The following is a 15,372-nucleotide window of genomic DNA, read 5'->3' on the forward strand; positions in this document are numbered from 1 at the left end:
AGGCGTACGAGAGGGTGCGCGGGGCAGGGAGAGGGGAAGAGAGAAAGAGAGAGCGCTGCTGTAGGCGTGCACTCGCCCACACGAGCCTGGGTGCCTCCGCCGAGAAAAAGAAAAACGCGAACTTGCCTGTCTCTTCCTGCATCCCGGAGAACGCCTTCATGGAATCTCGACCCTCTGCAGCTTTCATCCACTCGCTTCTCGTTGAACTCAGCAGGGCCAAAGGCAACTGAAGGGGAGGAGGAGAGAAACAGGTGAGCTGATGGGGGGCTCTATGATTATCCCACCAGGCAAGCGCACTCACGCATGCACATAGGGGAAGGGAAAGAGCAGCAGCAACCGGCACACCGGCATCGACATGCCCTCTCTCTTTGAACGTCGCTCATCTTTCTCGCTTGCGTCGATCGACCTCGTGTATGTGTCTCTCTCTTCCGATATTGTCAACCTTTCTCTGCCCTGGACTGCTGCGCATCCAAGCACTCACGCACCAAACAACGCGGATGCCGAAGCTGTGCACTCACTCGCTCTGCACTTGTTGGTCATACCCCCGTGTTGAACGCGCTCTTCTTTGTACTCCGCTCCGCAAACTCACACACACACACGAACTTTTCGTCTCGATTCCACCAGAACGCGCGTGCGCCAATGGCGAACGGCGTGACAGCCAACAACATGCGAGTGACGGCGAAGCCGCCAGACCTCGGCTCCTTCCCGCTCGATCACTACCGTGAGTGCAAGAACGAGATTGAGAGGTACTACCTGTGCTTGAAGGAGAACGACTACATGACGCCCATGTGCCGAGATCCGGTTCGCGAGTATCTCAAGTGCCGCATGGACCGTGGACTCATGAAGAAAACCGATGTGAAGAGCTTTGGCATTCCAGAGACGGAGTTTGTACCGACGAAGCAGCACCGCATCGACTTGAAGGAGCAGTGGCTGCGGCAGAAAATGAACCAGGTAGGCGTGGTGGGGGTTGAGAACTACATACGCGATGACCTCCATACGCCAGACGGGTACGAGAAGGAGAAGGAGACTTGAGTAGATTCTCTCAGGGGAAGGGGATACTGCAGCCAGTGGTGGAAGGAGGGGAAGCACATGCGCGTAGGTGCGGTTGCTTGAGCAGATGGGAGACTCCTCCCGACTGGCTGCGCATCCGCAACACCTCTCCTGTGGGCAAGAGGAAGAGGGGCGATTAGCCGACGTCTCTTCCTTTTGTATTTGCGCTCTTTGGGCTCCATTCACACCTCCACCCACACGCACAGCTAACGCTTGGTTGGCTGCCGTTCACTTTTCGTCGTTGCTCTTCTTGTATCTCGTTCCTGGCGGCTACCGAGGCCACCTCACTGCCGTCTGGCTCCTCTGTTGGTGTGGATTATGTGGTCTTATTTTCGTTCGCGGCAGCTGTAGCCCCGTGATGACGTGGAGGCACCTCAGTACGTGGGATCCCGGGGTCCAGTGCACACACTGTGTGGGGGGAGGCCAAGCAAGCCCCCCTCCCCCCTCCCTCCCCGTCCATCCCTGCCAGTGCTGAACCACTTCCGGTATTCACAGGGTCAGGCACCAACGACGTGGGGGGAGGTAGGCTCGATGCATTGCTGCGGATGCCGGCGGTCAGGTCCCGGGTGGCGCTGCGTCGGAGCGGCCTGCAGCACTGCACACGCGTGCGCTATCCGTGTGATGGGCAGCGTGTCCGCGTAACTCGAGCGTATGCCACCCGGCAGGACGGGTGCGGCTGCGAGGCGGGGGTGGGTAGTGTTGTATGCCGAGGCTGTGCTCGGATGACTGCGTGGGCGCATTGCTGTGACGCGCGTCCACGACTGCTTTGCACCACGCGATGGGGCCTGTGGCGGGGCCGGGGAGGTGGGCGAGTAGAGAGGAGAGGCGCTCGGCCTCATGCTCTATGGCAGCGAATGGACACACTCAGAAGACAAAAGACAACAACAGCCGTCGCTTGAACCGGTGCAGTTCTCCTTCTTGCTCTTTCCGAGGTAGTACTCTCATTCGGGGGGGGGGGTGCTGGTGCACACTGCCGCCTTGCCTGCTGATGTTTTTCCCTTGTGTGTGCGTCTTCCTCCTCTCCACCCCTCCCTCTAATTCGCGCTCTGTCTTGATTGCTCTCTGCTGAGCTGCATCGCATTGCATTACGCCACTGCTTTTCTGCCCTGCAAGGCTTGCGGACAAAGGCGCGGGGAGGTGGCGGTTCATGGTGACCGCGACATGTGCTTCGCGGTGGATAGCCACGTTCAGCAGAAAAGGTGTGTCTGCGCAGTCGCATGCATTGGCCGTAGTTGGAAGCACGTCTTGCACATCAACAACACCGCGATGCTCCACGCACCGTCCTCTCTCCTCCTCGAAACGAGTGTGCACGCCCATCCAAGTCCATCCTGACCACTCCCATCAGCCCGCACTCTGTTTCTTCTTTTCTCCTTTCTGGGGTGCGTGTGTTCTTCGACGTCTCGCACTGCTCAACGATGCTGTCACCCCCACCCCCACCTCAGCCCCACCCCGCCAATCCCCACCCTTCCTCCCACTTTTCGTAGGAGTCGTCCACACGCCTGACTGCACGCACACGTAGCGGGGCGGAAGAGCTGTCGCTGTCCAGCAGGTCCCCCAGACCAGCCACAGCCCAGCCCCCGCCCCTCCTCCAAAAGGAGAGAAAAAAAGAAGCATCACTCTTGCCAGGCGACAAGCCGACTTTTTTGTGTGGAGAAACACACAAAAAGGAAAGAGCGAATAGCCCCCCCCCCTTCGATGACCCTCGCACCGGTGGTACTGGATAACGGTACGGCCACCGTCAGATGCGGCTGCGCCGGCGTCTCTCCGTTGCCACTGCTCCTCTGCCCGACCGTCACAAGCCGGCCGACGATGCAAGCCACCGCCCCACGCGCACACCTGGAAGACCCACCTACGCCCAGGTTGTCATCATCCTTGCATCTCTCGAAATCACCGCTGTATGCGCCAGTGCTCCAGGGGCTGACTTCGGTGCGTGACCGAGAAGAAATGGACCCTCATCGAGCGCCGCTTCTCCAAACGGAGGTTCGGTGTGGGGACGATCCTTCGGCAACGGGGGTGCTCGGCATGGCAGAGCGGGTGTATCCGATGCGCAATGGCGTGATTCACAACATGGACGCCATGCAGGCGATCTGGGACTACGCCTTGTGCAAGCGTCTTCCGTCGCAGGTGGGTCCTTCACGTGGGGGTAGGGCTGAATGGCGGTATGAAGACGGCCTCGCGTGGCTGCAGGACCGGCCCTTGCAGCTGAGCGAGCCACCGAACGTGTCACTGCGACAGCGATGTGACCTTCTTGAATTGTTCTTCGAAAAATACCACTTTTCAGCAATCCAGATGGTTCACCAGGGTATCCTGTCGCTCTTCGCGAACGGTGCCGAGTGTGGCGTCGTCGTCGAGTGCGGAGAGGGGCTCTCGCACTGCACGCCGGTGTTCGACGGATGTGTGCTGGCGACTGCGCAGCGCCTCGTCGACGTGGCTGGTCACGCAGTAACCGAGCGTCTTGGGCAGGTCCTTGGACAACAGCAACCGCATCGACGGTACCAGAGCCGACTGCCTACAGGCGCTGGGAGAGCTGCGCTGTCGTATGCGTCTTGGCTCTCCGACGATATCGACACACTCCGGCAGATCAAGGAGCGCTACTGCTATGTGGCGAGCCAGAAGAACGGCCTGGAGAATCAGCTGACGTGTGAGACGAGCGCTCTACACTGCGACTGCGTGCTTCCGGACGGCACCTCCTGCCGCCTGGGGCCGGAGCGGTTCACCGCGCCAGAAGTACTCTTCAACCCGCAAGAGATGGATCACGCGTGTGACGGCATTGCTGTGGCGCTGTGGAAGTCGATTGAGGCCGCCGACATCGACGTGCGTGCCTCCCTCTATGATAGCATCATTCTTTCCGGAGGTTCTACTATGCTGCCAGGGTTTGGGGCGCGGTTGGAGCGGGAGATGAAGTCCCTCTACTTGATAGAGAAGCTACACGGCGACCAGACACGTATGGTGCGGTGTCCGATCCGGGTGAAGGAGCCGCAACGACGGCAGCACATGGTATATATTGGCGGTGCCCTCCTTGCAGAACTATCTCAGGATCAGCCAGAGAGGTGGATATCACGGAGTGTCTATGAGGATGGCGGCCACTCCGCGATTATCGCTCGCTGCCATACAACAGGCTGATCGAGTATCGAGGGGGTGTGCCCGTTGTTGCCACACTGGTGGCGTATGTCAGTCGTCTCGTTGTCCAGCGGCACCGCAGGCAAAAGCGACGGCACGTACATCGCCCCTCCCTTTCAGCCTACCTTTTTCGGTGTTCCCTGATAGTACTCGGGGGTACACCTCAGTACGTGGGATCCCGGGGTCCAGTGCACACACTGTGTGGGGGGAGGCCAAGCAAGCCCCCCTCCCCCCTCCCTCCCCGTCCATCCCTGCCAGTGCTGAACCACTTCCGGTATTCACAGGGTCAGGCACCAACGACGTGGGGGGAGGTAGGCTCGATGCATTGCTGCGGATGCCGGCGGTCAGGTCCCGGGTGGCGCTGCGTCGGAGCGGCCTGCAGCACTGCACACGCGTGCGCTATCCGTGTGATGGGCAGCGTGTCCGCGTAACTCGAGCGTATGCCACCCGGCAGGACGGGTGCGGCTGCGAGGCGGGGGTGGGTAGTGTTGTATGCCGAGGCTGTGCTCGGATGACTGCGTGGGCGCATTGCTGTGACGCGCGTCCACGACTGCTTTGCACCACGCGATGGGGCCTGTGGCGGGGCCGGGGAGGTGGGCGAGTAGAGAGGAGAGGCGCTCGGCCTCATGCTCTATGGCAGCGAATGGACATGCTCAGAAGACAAGAAAGCCTGCGTCTCGGTATTCTCTGCCGATGTGCAGCGGTGTGTTCCTCCTCCTTGGCCGGTCACGTAGTGCGCTGCGTCTCGCTCCATCTCACCCGAGTTTGTCTGCGGCCGTTGCGCTGCGAGGACGTCCTGCAGTAGCGCCTTCAAGTGCAATCGAGAAAGAGGCCATATTGTGGTGTGACACAGTCGCACTGGCCAACGCAGCTGTCGCAACTGCCCACCCACCCACCCGCCCCCCTCCTTCACAACGCCGCCCCATCCCTGCATGGGTAGGTCTGGGACATGCACACAAAAGACCCCCCCTTCCACCTTTTCCCTAGCCTCCAGCGTGTCAGTGCCGCACCTCTGTTCTCTCAGCTTTATTCCCCGTCAACCTCACGTCGCTCTCTCACCCTTCTTTTCTCTTTCTCGGCCACCCTTCCTCCGCCTTCCACGTTGCCTGTCGCCTGCGGGCTTTATTGGTGTCTGTGGCCTTGTGCGTCGCGCTGTACGGACGCAGAGTGCGCCTCCACGGAGATCGAAGCAGAGTAAGAGCGGCAGCAGCCATGGGCAAAGTAAAACGGCAAGACAATCATGCCATCAAGAAGATTCTCATGAAGGAGAAGTCGCTCGCCATGAAGAAGAAACGCGAGGCGGAGAGCTACCACGAAAGCCCCGAGCCCAACACCACGAAGCAGGCGACCAAAGACTATGCCGCCGTGCTCTTCCGCAAGGCGCAAGTGACGCAGGCGGCCCCGATGCACACGGCACACTTTCTTTCCTACAACACTGCCCTCGGCCCACCGTACCGCATATGGCTAGACACAAACTTCATTAACTTCTCCATGCAGAACAAGCTCGACATAGTGCAAGGCTTGATGGACTGCCTCCTAGCCAAGGTCATCCCGTGCATTTGCGACTGCGTCTTTGCAGAGCTGGAGAAGCTGGGGAAGAAGTTCCGCATTGCGCTGAAGCTGGCACGCGACAAGCGATTTGAGCGGCTGACGTGCGACAGCAAGTACGCGGATGACTGCGTGGTGCGCACCGTGACGCAGCACCCCATCTATATTGTAGCGACGTGCGATCAGGAGCTCAAGCGGCGCCTGCGAAAGGTGCCTGGTGTGCCAATCATGTACATTTCGAAGCATCGCTACACCATTGAGCGTCTCCCGGAGGCGTACGGTGCCCCGGCGTAGAAAAGCTGAGCAACGGTGTGGTGAAGAAGAATGAAACGAGTGGAAAGAGGCGTTGCTTGTACTTCTCAGCTCGTTCGCTGCCTTTCTCCTCCCCTCCCCTCACCTTCACCTCACGCACCCACGCGTAGAAAGGAATAGAGAAGGGGGAAGCCTCCTTGTGCCTTCGTTCAAGTGCCTTTCCTCTCCCCTCTGCATTGCAGGTGGCCAAGTGTTCTCCCCCTCGCCCTCTCCGATATTTCGTCTTAATGACTGTCGTATCTCAGGCCGTACTGGGATGCCGTGCCTGTAGGCGTGCGTACGTGACTAGGCTATTTCGCTTTGCTTTGCTCTTTCTTCTCTTGGCCGTGTTTCTCTGTTTCTTAATCGTCAACGTTTAAACATGAGCTGCTCCAGCAGCATCAGTCCCATTGACATCACCATCGCCATCCCCATGACGCATACACACACACACACACGCTGCCTCGTCATTGGACGAATTCCACGCGGCATACGCGTCTGTGTGGAGAGCGAGGGGGAGGAGGGGCGTGGACGCTTATAAAATGCGCAGAAAGGGACCGGAAAAGGGGGGGTCTACCGACTCGACTACACGCCGCCGACCGATTCCCTAGGCGGGTTAAGGGGTCTATAACTCACGCACAGGAAGCAGGCAGGGAGAGAAGAAGGGTGCACCGTGTCATCGCTGACGGTCATAGCCACGAACGCCTACGTGGGCATTGCACGCAGCGATAACGAGGAAGAGACATTTTATTTCTCCAAAACGCCCACCCCTTCACTCCCCTTCCTCTGTGTCTCAGCTGCCCCTCTTTCTCTCTCTCTCTCTCGAATCTGGGAGAACAGCAGGGGGGTCTCTTGCTGGGAGAGGGACGAGGGCGACACTCAGGAGTCGCGCCCGACGCTGCATGTCACCGCGCCTTTGCTGAAACTGACTCTCACGACTACGGCATTTGTCACATAACTCTTCACTTGAGATGCTTTTTCGGTCTTCGTTTCTTCCTCTTCCCTGTGCACACACACCGCATCAGGCTGCGGCACTGCTATCGCGCCTGCCAATATTTTGCCCACCTCCGCCTCAATCGGCGGGAAAAAAAGTATTCCATGTGGGGCCTCGATAGCCTAGGCCGGTGTGCTCGCCAAGCAGCTCAGCCGGCCGCCTTTACGGCGTGCCGCGTCATTGTCGGCTTGTCGTGTGTGTCCTCTGCGATCACAGCCAGCTGCTGCGCCACCTCAGCCGGCACCGCCCTCTTTGTGGCCCACCGTAGGAAGAGTTACCACTTCTTTATAAACCTCGACGACCCTGACGCGACTCGGCGCCGCATCGAAGAAGACCTGGATTGCCTCGCCAGCGACGCTAGGAAAGGCACAACCGCCTACCTGCACAGCCTCCTGAACCTGGCGCTGAGCCACTATCAGAGGAACGACTTCATCAGCGCGCGCGACATAGCCAACTACACCCATCAGAAGGCGCTGGCACACAACTTTAAGTCTTCGTTGATTTACTTCACTGCAACAACTTGCGCCAAATGCGCGGACGCACTGGCGAAAGATTACGAGGCGCATCTACAACGCATGGATGAGCAAAGCCACATATCCGCTGCCCTGACGCCGAAACCGTCGGTGGTGTTCAGTGCGAAGCGCACGATCAAGAAGCTGCGGGCGGATGCAGAGCGGTACCGGGCCATAGCTCAGCGCGTCTATCACCGCCCCGACATGGCGTTCATGCGGGGTGGCGGCGACTCACGTGGTGGGAGGTGTCGCTCGTCAGCACGGCACACCGAGGCCCGCGACACCCGCCACGCGTGGGCAGACAACAGCAGTAACAACAGCGTTGATGAGGAATACATGCCGCACATGTATGGACCTCGTTGGCAAGATCGACGGAAACGTCCGGAGCATGCAGAAATGACGAACTACTACAAACATCAGTGTGAGTCGTCGTCAACGTCGCGCGGTGAGACTCGGTGGCACGTGCCCAAGTGAGCAGGCAACGGAGACGTGGCCACACAGTCTCTCATCATGGAAAGAGTAGAAGTAAATTATTCGTGTGCTCGTCCCGCAAGTCCGCCCCCTCTCTCATCCTGTCGCGCCGGGTAGGTATGTGCGCAGCGCCATGGGACACATCACGCCCCTACGAAGCATACGCGCCTCCCCCCACCCTCCCTACCCGCCTATCCCATGAGCTGTCGCCACCGCTGTACATCACTTTTTTGTTTCTCGGGTCGGTCGCTGTTCTTCCTCCATACAGAAGCTCCCTTCGTTGCGGTTTCTGTAGGCACTGTAGAACTGATTCGCCTGCTTCACTTTCCTCACCCGCTCTGTAATGCACTCACGAACATCAGCTGGTGATCGCACCACACGGAAAAGTAGAGAGAGAGAGAAAGAGAGACCAGAGCAGCTCGTTGAAGCAAGAGAACGCTCCACACGTGCTGCTGTCACACGTGGTGTCTTCTTGTACAGAGTAGACTGCTCTCCCTCACCCCCCCCCCCCGCCCGTTCTCCTGGTGGCTCACATTGCTCGTTAACAGCGCTGAAGGGGCTTTGAGGCGCCAAAAGAGTCTCTTTTCGCCTAGGCGTTCCCTGTTCGCGCATGCACCGGTGTGGGCAGTGACGTGGTGGTGGGGGGGGGGGCCTTTCGTGTTCTCCCACTATCCTTTTGGGTATGCATCAGCACTGTGGTAAGTCTACTCACTGCGTCCTCTCTCTCTCTCTCTCCTCTCGACCTTCCCCCCTCTGTCACCATCGGTTCGCTCTCGCCGTCTCCTTCTCGATCACATTTTTTTTTTTCCTGCGCCATAACTGCCGCAACCCCCTCACTCCACCGTCTCTCCCACAGACATACGCACATCCCCGCCTCCGCCAGCTGATGACCGACCACCAGTCCACATATATCGCTGCCAAAACCCGCCTTGGGCGGTCTTATGCAGGCGTTCGCCAACCGTCCTCCGCCTTAATACCTCCTCTTGCTTCGACTTCTTCCTCTCCCACAGCCAGCAAGTGTGCCTCTACTGCTGCCCTTGTTGCTTCCCCCTTCAGCGTGTCCATACCGCCACGAACACGCAAGCAAAACAGACGCCTACACACACACACACACACACACACACACAGCCACAACTCACACCTAATGCCTCTGGGCTGCACCACGGCTATGCCAGGGAACTGAGGCCCCCCCCGCCCGCCCCCAGCACCGTCTGGCGTCGCTCAGCCCAGCGCAGCTCCACTGCATACAGCGCAGGTTAGATCCAGGGCTGCGCTCCACATCTTCGCAGAGCAGCTAACACCAGAAATAAGTGGGCGCTGGGCCCCCGATGCCACGCGCCGAGGGGGGGCGGCCATCATCAGGGATCCGCAGGGAAGGCTGGAGGTAAAAAGAATATGAAAAACGATCCTGACAGAGAGACGGCCGCACCTGCGAGGGCTGATGTTCTCCGATCTGTAGCCGCTCCTCCGCAGCCGTCGCAACACGAGCAGAGGCAGTGACGGTAACCTAGGCGCAGCTGACCGCGCTCGTACAGCATCAAGACAATGCGCAGGGGCAGCTTACACAGAAGCACAGGGACGCACCCTGTATTGCCTACCTGTGCAGTACACTGATGGTTGGGCAGAAGGAGCTCCACGCGCTGCGTGAGTCGTACTGCACTTTCCTGAACCAGCTAAACCCCTAGTTGACCCAGCCCGGGCAGCCGACTCCATCACCCGGGGCTCGTGACAACAACCACCGTTCTCCTAACGAGTTCAGCAGCAGTACTCGTTCCGTGATTCCTCAGCTGCGCGACAAGGTGGCCGGTGAGGAATTGCCTTTGCGCAGCCTCTATACCTCTCGGCACAACGCCGCCCCCCCCCCTCCCCCACATGGCAATTGAAGCGCAGGTTGTCATGGGGCGAGCTGGCAAAGCCTCGGCAACTGGTGTCGGGCTGCTAGCGCTGGCGATGTCGATTTACAAGCTGCAGTGTACCATGATGGAGGTGTCTGGTGATGAAGTTCGGAGCTTGCCTGCCCAAAAGCTAAAGGTCCCGCTCAATGAAGAAATGGCTCCCACTGCCCTAGCCTTGCCATTGGACATGCGGCAGAGCAGCCGCAGCAACGTGGCAAGGAAGCCTACGTATCAGTGCAGGCTGTTTGGTGACCCTTACGTCCCGCCAGAGTGGACATTCTCTGCGAACAAGAACGACACCGCAGGACTTGCGGGTGCCGTATCAACGGCGCTCTGCTCTCTTCGAAGGAAGGACGCTCGTGCACCGCAGCAGCCAAACTTTGAAGTGTCTGCGACGCCGTTGCACTCCAAGTCTAGCTGCACGCACGTAGTCTTTACACTGACGCTAAAGCAGCAGCTATGAGGCACGCCAACGACTCCGGCGGCCAGTGATGGTGACGAGGCAGTCTACGTCTAGGTCAGACACGGCAGCAACACCAGTGACGATAGAAGCCTAGGCGCAGGTTAGCGACTCCCTCGCTTGAGCTCATGCGTCGCTGATCATCGAAAGCGAGCCGAATCCTGTGGCAGCCGGGGCTGGACTCAACAACGGAAGTGGAGGGGGGAGCGCGGCTGATCATATCGGTGATGTCACAGTAAGCACTGATACGCACTCGAGCTGAAGGCCGTCCAGGGAAATGCGGACACCGAGGAGGTAGTCGCTGTGAGGACGCTCTGGATCGCGCCTCGCGAGCCGCTCCCCTCACGCCCGTCTTCCTGGGTGACCTGTGGAAAGCGTAACGGACCCCGGCCAAAAAAGTGGGATCGTGGGGGAGAGGACCCCCGCCTGCCATTTCTGTCTTTTTGCTGCCTCCGGTCGCCATGGTCGGGTCCCTGCTGGCCCTCAACGTTTGCCTGCGTTGGTCTTCCTCTCTTCATCTCACAGTATGCGATGCGATGCGATGTGATGTGATGTGATGTGTGGGTGGGTGTGTTGGACTATCGATTCGAGCCTCCACCTCACATGAAGCGCTCCACGCGTGGATGGCACTTCTGCAGGTGCGCGTGCGCACAGACAATGCGAAAATGGACATCTCAGCCTTCGCCATGCCCATCCTACTCTTCGCCACGCCCTCCCAACGGACTCTCTTCCTCCTTCCTTCCCTCCGTCCCTCCCTCCCAACCCAGACGCATTAGCGCATACGTGAAACTCGGGGTGCGGAGCAGACATCATCGAACGAGAGGAGGAGACATCGACATACGGCGCCTCCCTCTCCTCTCTCTTTGTTTTTTTCTCTTTCACTGCTGCTTGGCGGCTAGTGTGGCATCGTCATGCTGAAGCAGAGCATCCGTGCTGCGGCAAGGAAGGGGGGTGCTGGTGCGTTGACCTCAGCGCCAGAGGCCGAGCAACAGTCGTGCTCCAATGCACTTTTGCCCTACGCGCTTCGTCGTGCGGCCGCCTGTGAGATGCTCTACGGCGGCGTTCGCGTGCAGTATCTCGTGCAGCCGCCATTCGTGCTTCACAAGATCCGAAGCGAGAATCTGCCACCGCCGTCCCTCTCTGCAGAGCGGCACGATCTTGGGCTCGAGATGCAGCTGCCACGCGACCTGCACGGCTACAAAAATATCAATATGGCCATCCAACGTCAGGTCGGTGCAGATGCGAGTACGCTGGACGGGGAGCAGCAGCAACAGCAGCTGCAAGACGGGCACGGTGACGGCTTCGACATGGGTGCCTTCTTCACTGAGCAGCACCATCCTGAGCGGCATCACAACTCCTCCTTGCCGTACACCAAGTATGATACGAACAACGTACTTGCGATGCGGCTGTTTCCTGTCAACATCGGTATTCGTGCGCGTACGGAGGCGATTCGGATTCGCACTGAGGACTGCTTGCAACGCCTCCGCGACGCTGATATCTGCGCAAAGATGCACATGCCGCTTGAGTACCCCCTCCCACTGAGCCGCCGCAGTCAGTACGCGGCAGTATATCGCGCGACACGAGAGGGTCGCTACGATACTCCGGCAGAGGAGGCCGACGACGCGTCGCGAACGGCGCATCTGCGCGGCGCCGCAGCGCACCCACCACCCTCAGAACTCTCCATCTTCACTCGGCCAGTTGACCGCCTCGGTAGTCGGAGCGGTAGCACCACTGTTTGCACCCTACATGCAGACCACACGAGCTTTCCGGTGCACCCCTTTGCGGCTGCCGCCTTGGCCAGCGGTCACGGTGCGCGCAGTAGCAGTAGTGCCCCACTCTCATCGCAGCGCTGGCTGCCGTTGCAGATGCTGAAGCCGATGGGACACAGCTGGAGCGCCGCAATGCGCAGCAGTGGGGTACGCGGGCCGCACATGCAGCTCATGCAAGAACGGCTTGACCAGAAAGGATTTGGCTGGAAACGCAAATCCCGCTCGCTCTGGCAGCAGGATGTGGCGACGGCCGGCTTCCGCCCGCATCGCTACTTCTAAACTCCCGCAGCGACCCTCCTCCTCCGCCGTACGAGGTTGGGGAGGGGGGCCGCTCGGTGTGCCACCGATCTTTCAAGACGCGTACGCCTCTGTGCGTGTGTGTGCGTGTGTGTGCCTCTAGTCACTTTTTGCTTAGTTATGAGTCAAGTGGACGCCTTCGCGTGAACAAACCACTACGCTGGGGTGTCGGGGGGTCTACGTCAGCTCTTCGCCCTCCCCCCCACCCCCTCTCCTCTCCTCTCCTGTATGCGGTTTGGATCGTGCTGGACCTGTACGGACAGTCAATGCACGAATGAACGGTAACTACCAAAGAGGCGCTTCGAGAAGCAAAGATGACAGTGATGCTAAGCTGTCCTCGGAGTCAAGATCGCTAGCACGGCGTCTGCTGTCTCCTCCTCCCCCCACCCCTCGCACACCCTGCATCCGACATGGGAGAGTCATGGCATTGAGAGCCTGTTGGTAGTGAGTGACCGAACCCGTTGCAGCTGCAAGCCATCATACGTGGATGAGGTAGGAGGGGAAGAGGATAAGGGCAGAAGGACTCAGGGCAGAAACAACGGCAGCTGTTACTCTCTCGGGATTCACACCCTACCACCACCACCACCACCACCACCCTCGTTGTTCTCTTTCTGTCTCTGGTGTAAATGGGTCACCCTGTCTCTCCCATCTCTCGCCCTGTCTTTCCTCAGCCACCGTACCCACTCCACTCCGTCCACCAGGACTCACGCTCACGTGCACGCGTGTGAAACGCATCGTAAACGACGCTGCTGCTCGCCCGACGGCAATCTGGTGTTCGACGCACCACTGCGCAAGCCTACCTGTGCAGGCCCCACAGGACATGCTACACTTCAGCGAGGCACTGACAACAGCGTAAGTGAACTGAAAAGGACAGTCACCCCCGCTCCTCCTACTCCCCCCGCCCTCTCCTTTGGCTCGCTGTTTTTCTGCGCCTCGTGTGTGTTTTGAGCGCGCCACCACCCTCAGCGTTCACCGCCCCCACCCGCACTTTCCTATGCGTCTTCTCTGACGCCATCGCCTCCTCTCCTCGGCCGCCGCGTTGGTTTAGGGTTTGCCGTCTATTCGGGCCTGAGCCACCCCTCTTTCCTTCAGCGGGTCCACCTCACGACGAGCAAGTCCACAACGAGACGCATGCGCACAGCCACAGCCCACCCTATGCCTCTGTGTTGCGCCACGGCTAACTCGCCTGGCCGTCCAAGACGGGCCGTTCCTGCCATCGGGCCAAGCGCCTAACCGGCTCCTCTAGTCCTTCATCGCCCCTTCTTCGCATGCGTGCTGCACGATCCGTGCCAGGCGGACTCGGGCGGACTGTGCGCCTTGATTCAAGCAGCCGCGCCCATGGCTCTGCTCGAGGACGGAGGCGGCGGCGTCTGCCGTGCGGGTAACAGGGGAGGGCGTTGGCCTGGCGTCTGAGACCGATGACCAGGTGCGTTGTCTATGCAGTTGGCGTCGGGGATTCTGACATTGCCGATTTTGCAGTCGTAGCATCTTCGCTGCGGCGCCCTTTGGCTACTGCGGATTAGACAAGCTGAAGCGAGTGGTGCACGCGACGGTCGAGTAGCGCCAGCATTGGGGTCCACGTGCGTTGTACTGTGCCACCCTGCACCGTTGTAGGGCCCGTGCCAAGCGCCGTGGGGAGGGAGAGGGTGTCTGTGATAACAGCCACACGTATTCCTCTGTCTCTTGGCTAACCTAGTTGTCTTCGCAGGAGTTCAAAGCGCAGCCCCATTGCTTCACACTCAGCTCGATAGCTGCACGCAAAGGGGTCGCAGCCTCCTGTCGCCGGCTTTTCTCCGGCCGGAGAGTCCGCCTTGCAACCCGCCAGGGAGTGATGCGCTGGAGTACACGCGACCGCTGCGCATGAGGGAGGCGCGTACGCGTGTGGAGCTCCGAGGGGGTCGATGCCTGCATACCCGTGTGAGAGCTGCCAAAGTGCTGTGGCTACACCGTCATCCGGCGGGCGCGGCGCCGCGGCACTACGGGGTCGGGGGCAAGGGATCGGCCTCCTCGAGCAGGTCTCTGTTGTCTGCGTATTTTGGCGTATCCGTGATGACTGCAGCTGCGCTGGCGTGAAATGGGCTCAAGGGGGCCTTCCCGCAGTTTTGGCCAGCGCCATTCCACCATGTGGTGTCACCGTAGAGTAGCTCTGATTCAAGCAGTGCTGTGTAGAAAGAGCGGAAGACGTTCGTTGGCAGACTCCATTCGTGCGGGCAGGCTGCCCCCCCTCCCCCCAGCTTGGCAAGTCGAGTCGTGGCTGCTTCGATGACCTCCGCAGCGTGTCGGCCAATGGCACCGATTGGCTGGCGGTCCACGCCGGGAGGGCGAGAGTGACAACCCTCTTCCAAGTACATGCGCGCAGCTGAGAGCTGCAGTAGGCTGCGGGGCCGCGCACCAGAGTGTGCGTACCTCGTTATGAGGAGGCGCTCGGACTCATGGGGTGTTCCAGTGCCCAGTGCTCTGCCCTCCAAAGGGCGGATTGTGGTGTGGTTCGTATGACCCCCCTCTCTGCGGAGGACGCGAGGAGTCTGGGGCCATCAGCAAAGAAAACGTGGCGCAGTCCGAGGGCCTCGGACTGATCTCTGTGGGACGCCACAGGTAAATCCAGCCATCTTAGAGTTCTTCTCGTGGAAGCGGACGCAGGCGGGATGATCATCGGAGAAGTCGACGGCCCGGCGAGTAAGGTGCGGGTCTACGTTAATCTTCGTTACCGCCGTGATCCCTCAAATCAAGCGTGCGAGTGCAGCCCACAAGCACGACTCCTATCTTAGCACACGGCTGACGCTGCATCACGTTGTAGGGAAGCAAGTCCAGGGAAGCTACAGTAAAGGGCACGGAAACCAGAGAGCCTTGACTGGAGCTTCTCTCTCACATGGTCGCGCGGGCATGCTGCCGGAAGCAAGTGCAAAGGATGTGCAGCTGGGCGCAAGCACCTCAGCGGCAGCAGTTCGTTTCACTGACAAAGGTA

The 15,372-nt window shown here is 59.8% G+C and overlaps 5 protein-coding genes across 5 annotated transcripts, besides 4 other annotated features; all 5 read left to right on the top strand.

Annotated features, from left to right (window-relative positions):
* Positions 1-639: 639 nt before the first annotated feature.
* On the top strand, positions 640-1,032 carry LPMP_191050 (hypothetical protein; the record flags this gene model as incomplete). Its single annotated transcript, XM_010699798.1, has 1 exon — positions 640-1,032. The coding sequence occupies one exon, from the start codon at positions 640-642 to the stop codon at positions 1,030-1,032; it is 393 nt and encodes a 130-aa protein (XP_010698100.1).
* A 371-nt stretch (positions 1,033-1,403) lies between these two features.
* Positions 1,404-1,912: a repeat region.
* A 1,160-nt stretch (positions 1,913-3,072) lies between these two features.
* On the top strand, positions 3,073-4,173 carry LPMP_191060 (actin-related protein 2, putative; the record flags this gene model as incomplete). Its single annotated transcript, XM_010699799.1, has 1 exon — positions 3,073-4,173. The coding sequence occupies one exon, from the start codon at positions 3,073-3,075 to the stop codon at positions 4,171-4,173; it is 1,101 nt and encodes a 366-aa protein (XP_010698101.1).
* A 135-nt stretch (positions 4,174-4,308) lies between these two features.
* Positions 4,309-4,822: a repeat region.
* A 560-nt stretch (positions 4,823-5,382) lies between these two features.
* LPMP_191070 (hypothetical protein) lies at positions 5,383-6,012 on the top strand (the record flags this gene model as incomplete). The annotated part of the gene is made up of 1 exon (XM_010699800.1): positions 5,383-6,012. The coding sequence occupies one exon, from the start codon at positions 5,383-5,385 to the stop codon at positions 6,010-6,012; it is 630 nt and encodes a 209-aa protein (XP_010698102.1).
* Positions 6,013-7,107: 1,095 nt separating this feature from the next.
* On the top strand, positions 7,108-7,989 carry LPMP_191080 (hypothetical protein; the record flags this gene model as incomplete). The annotated part of the gene is made up of 1 exon (XM_010699801.1): positions 7,108-7,989. One exon carries the CDS (start codon positions 7,108-7,110, stop codon positions 7,987-7,989), a length of 882 nt encoding a protein of 293 aa, XP_010698103.1.
* Positions 7,990-9,140: 1,151 nt separating this feature from the next.
* Positions 9,141-9,290: a repeat region.
* A 1,962-nt stretch (positions 9,291-11,252) lies between these two features.
* On the top strand, positions 11,253-12,389 carry LPMP_191090 (hypothetical protein; the record flags this gene model as incomplete). Its single annotated transcript, XM_010699802.1, has 1 exon — positions 11,253-12,389. The coding sequence occupies one exon, from the start codon at positions 11,253-11,255 to the stop codon at positions 12,387-12,389; it is 1,137 nt and encodes a 378-aa protein (XP_010698104.1).
* Positions 12,390-13,495: 1,106 nt separating this feature from the next.
* Positions 13,496-15,229: a repeat region.
* Positions 15,230-15,372: the final 143 nt, after the last annotated feature.

Source organism: Leishmania panamensis (assembly GCF_000755165.1).
Source record: "Leishmania panamensis strain MHOM/PA/94/PSC-1 chromosome 19 sequence".
NCBI lineage: Eukaryota > Euglenozoa > Kinetoplastea > Trypanosomatida > Trypanosomatidae > Leishmania > Leishmania panamensis.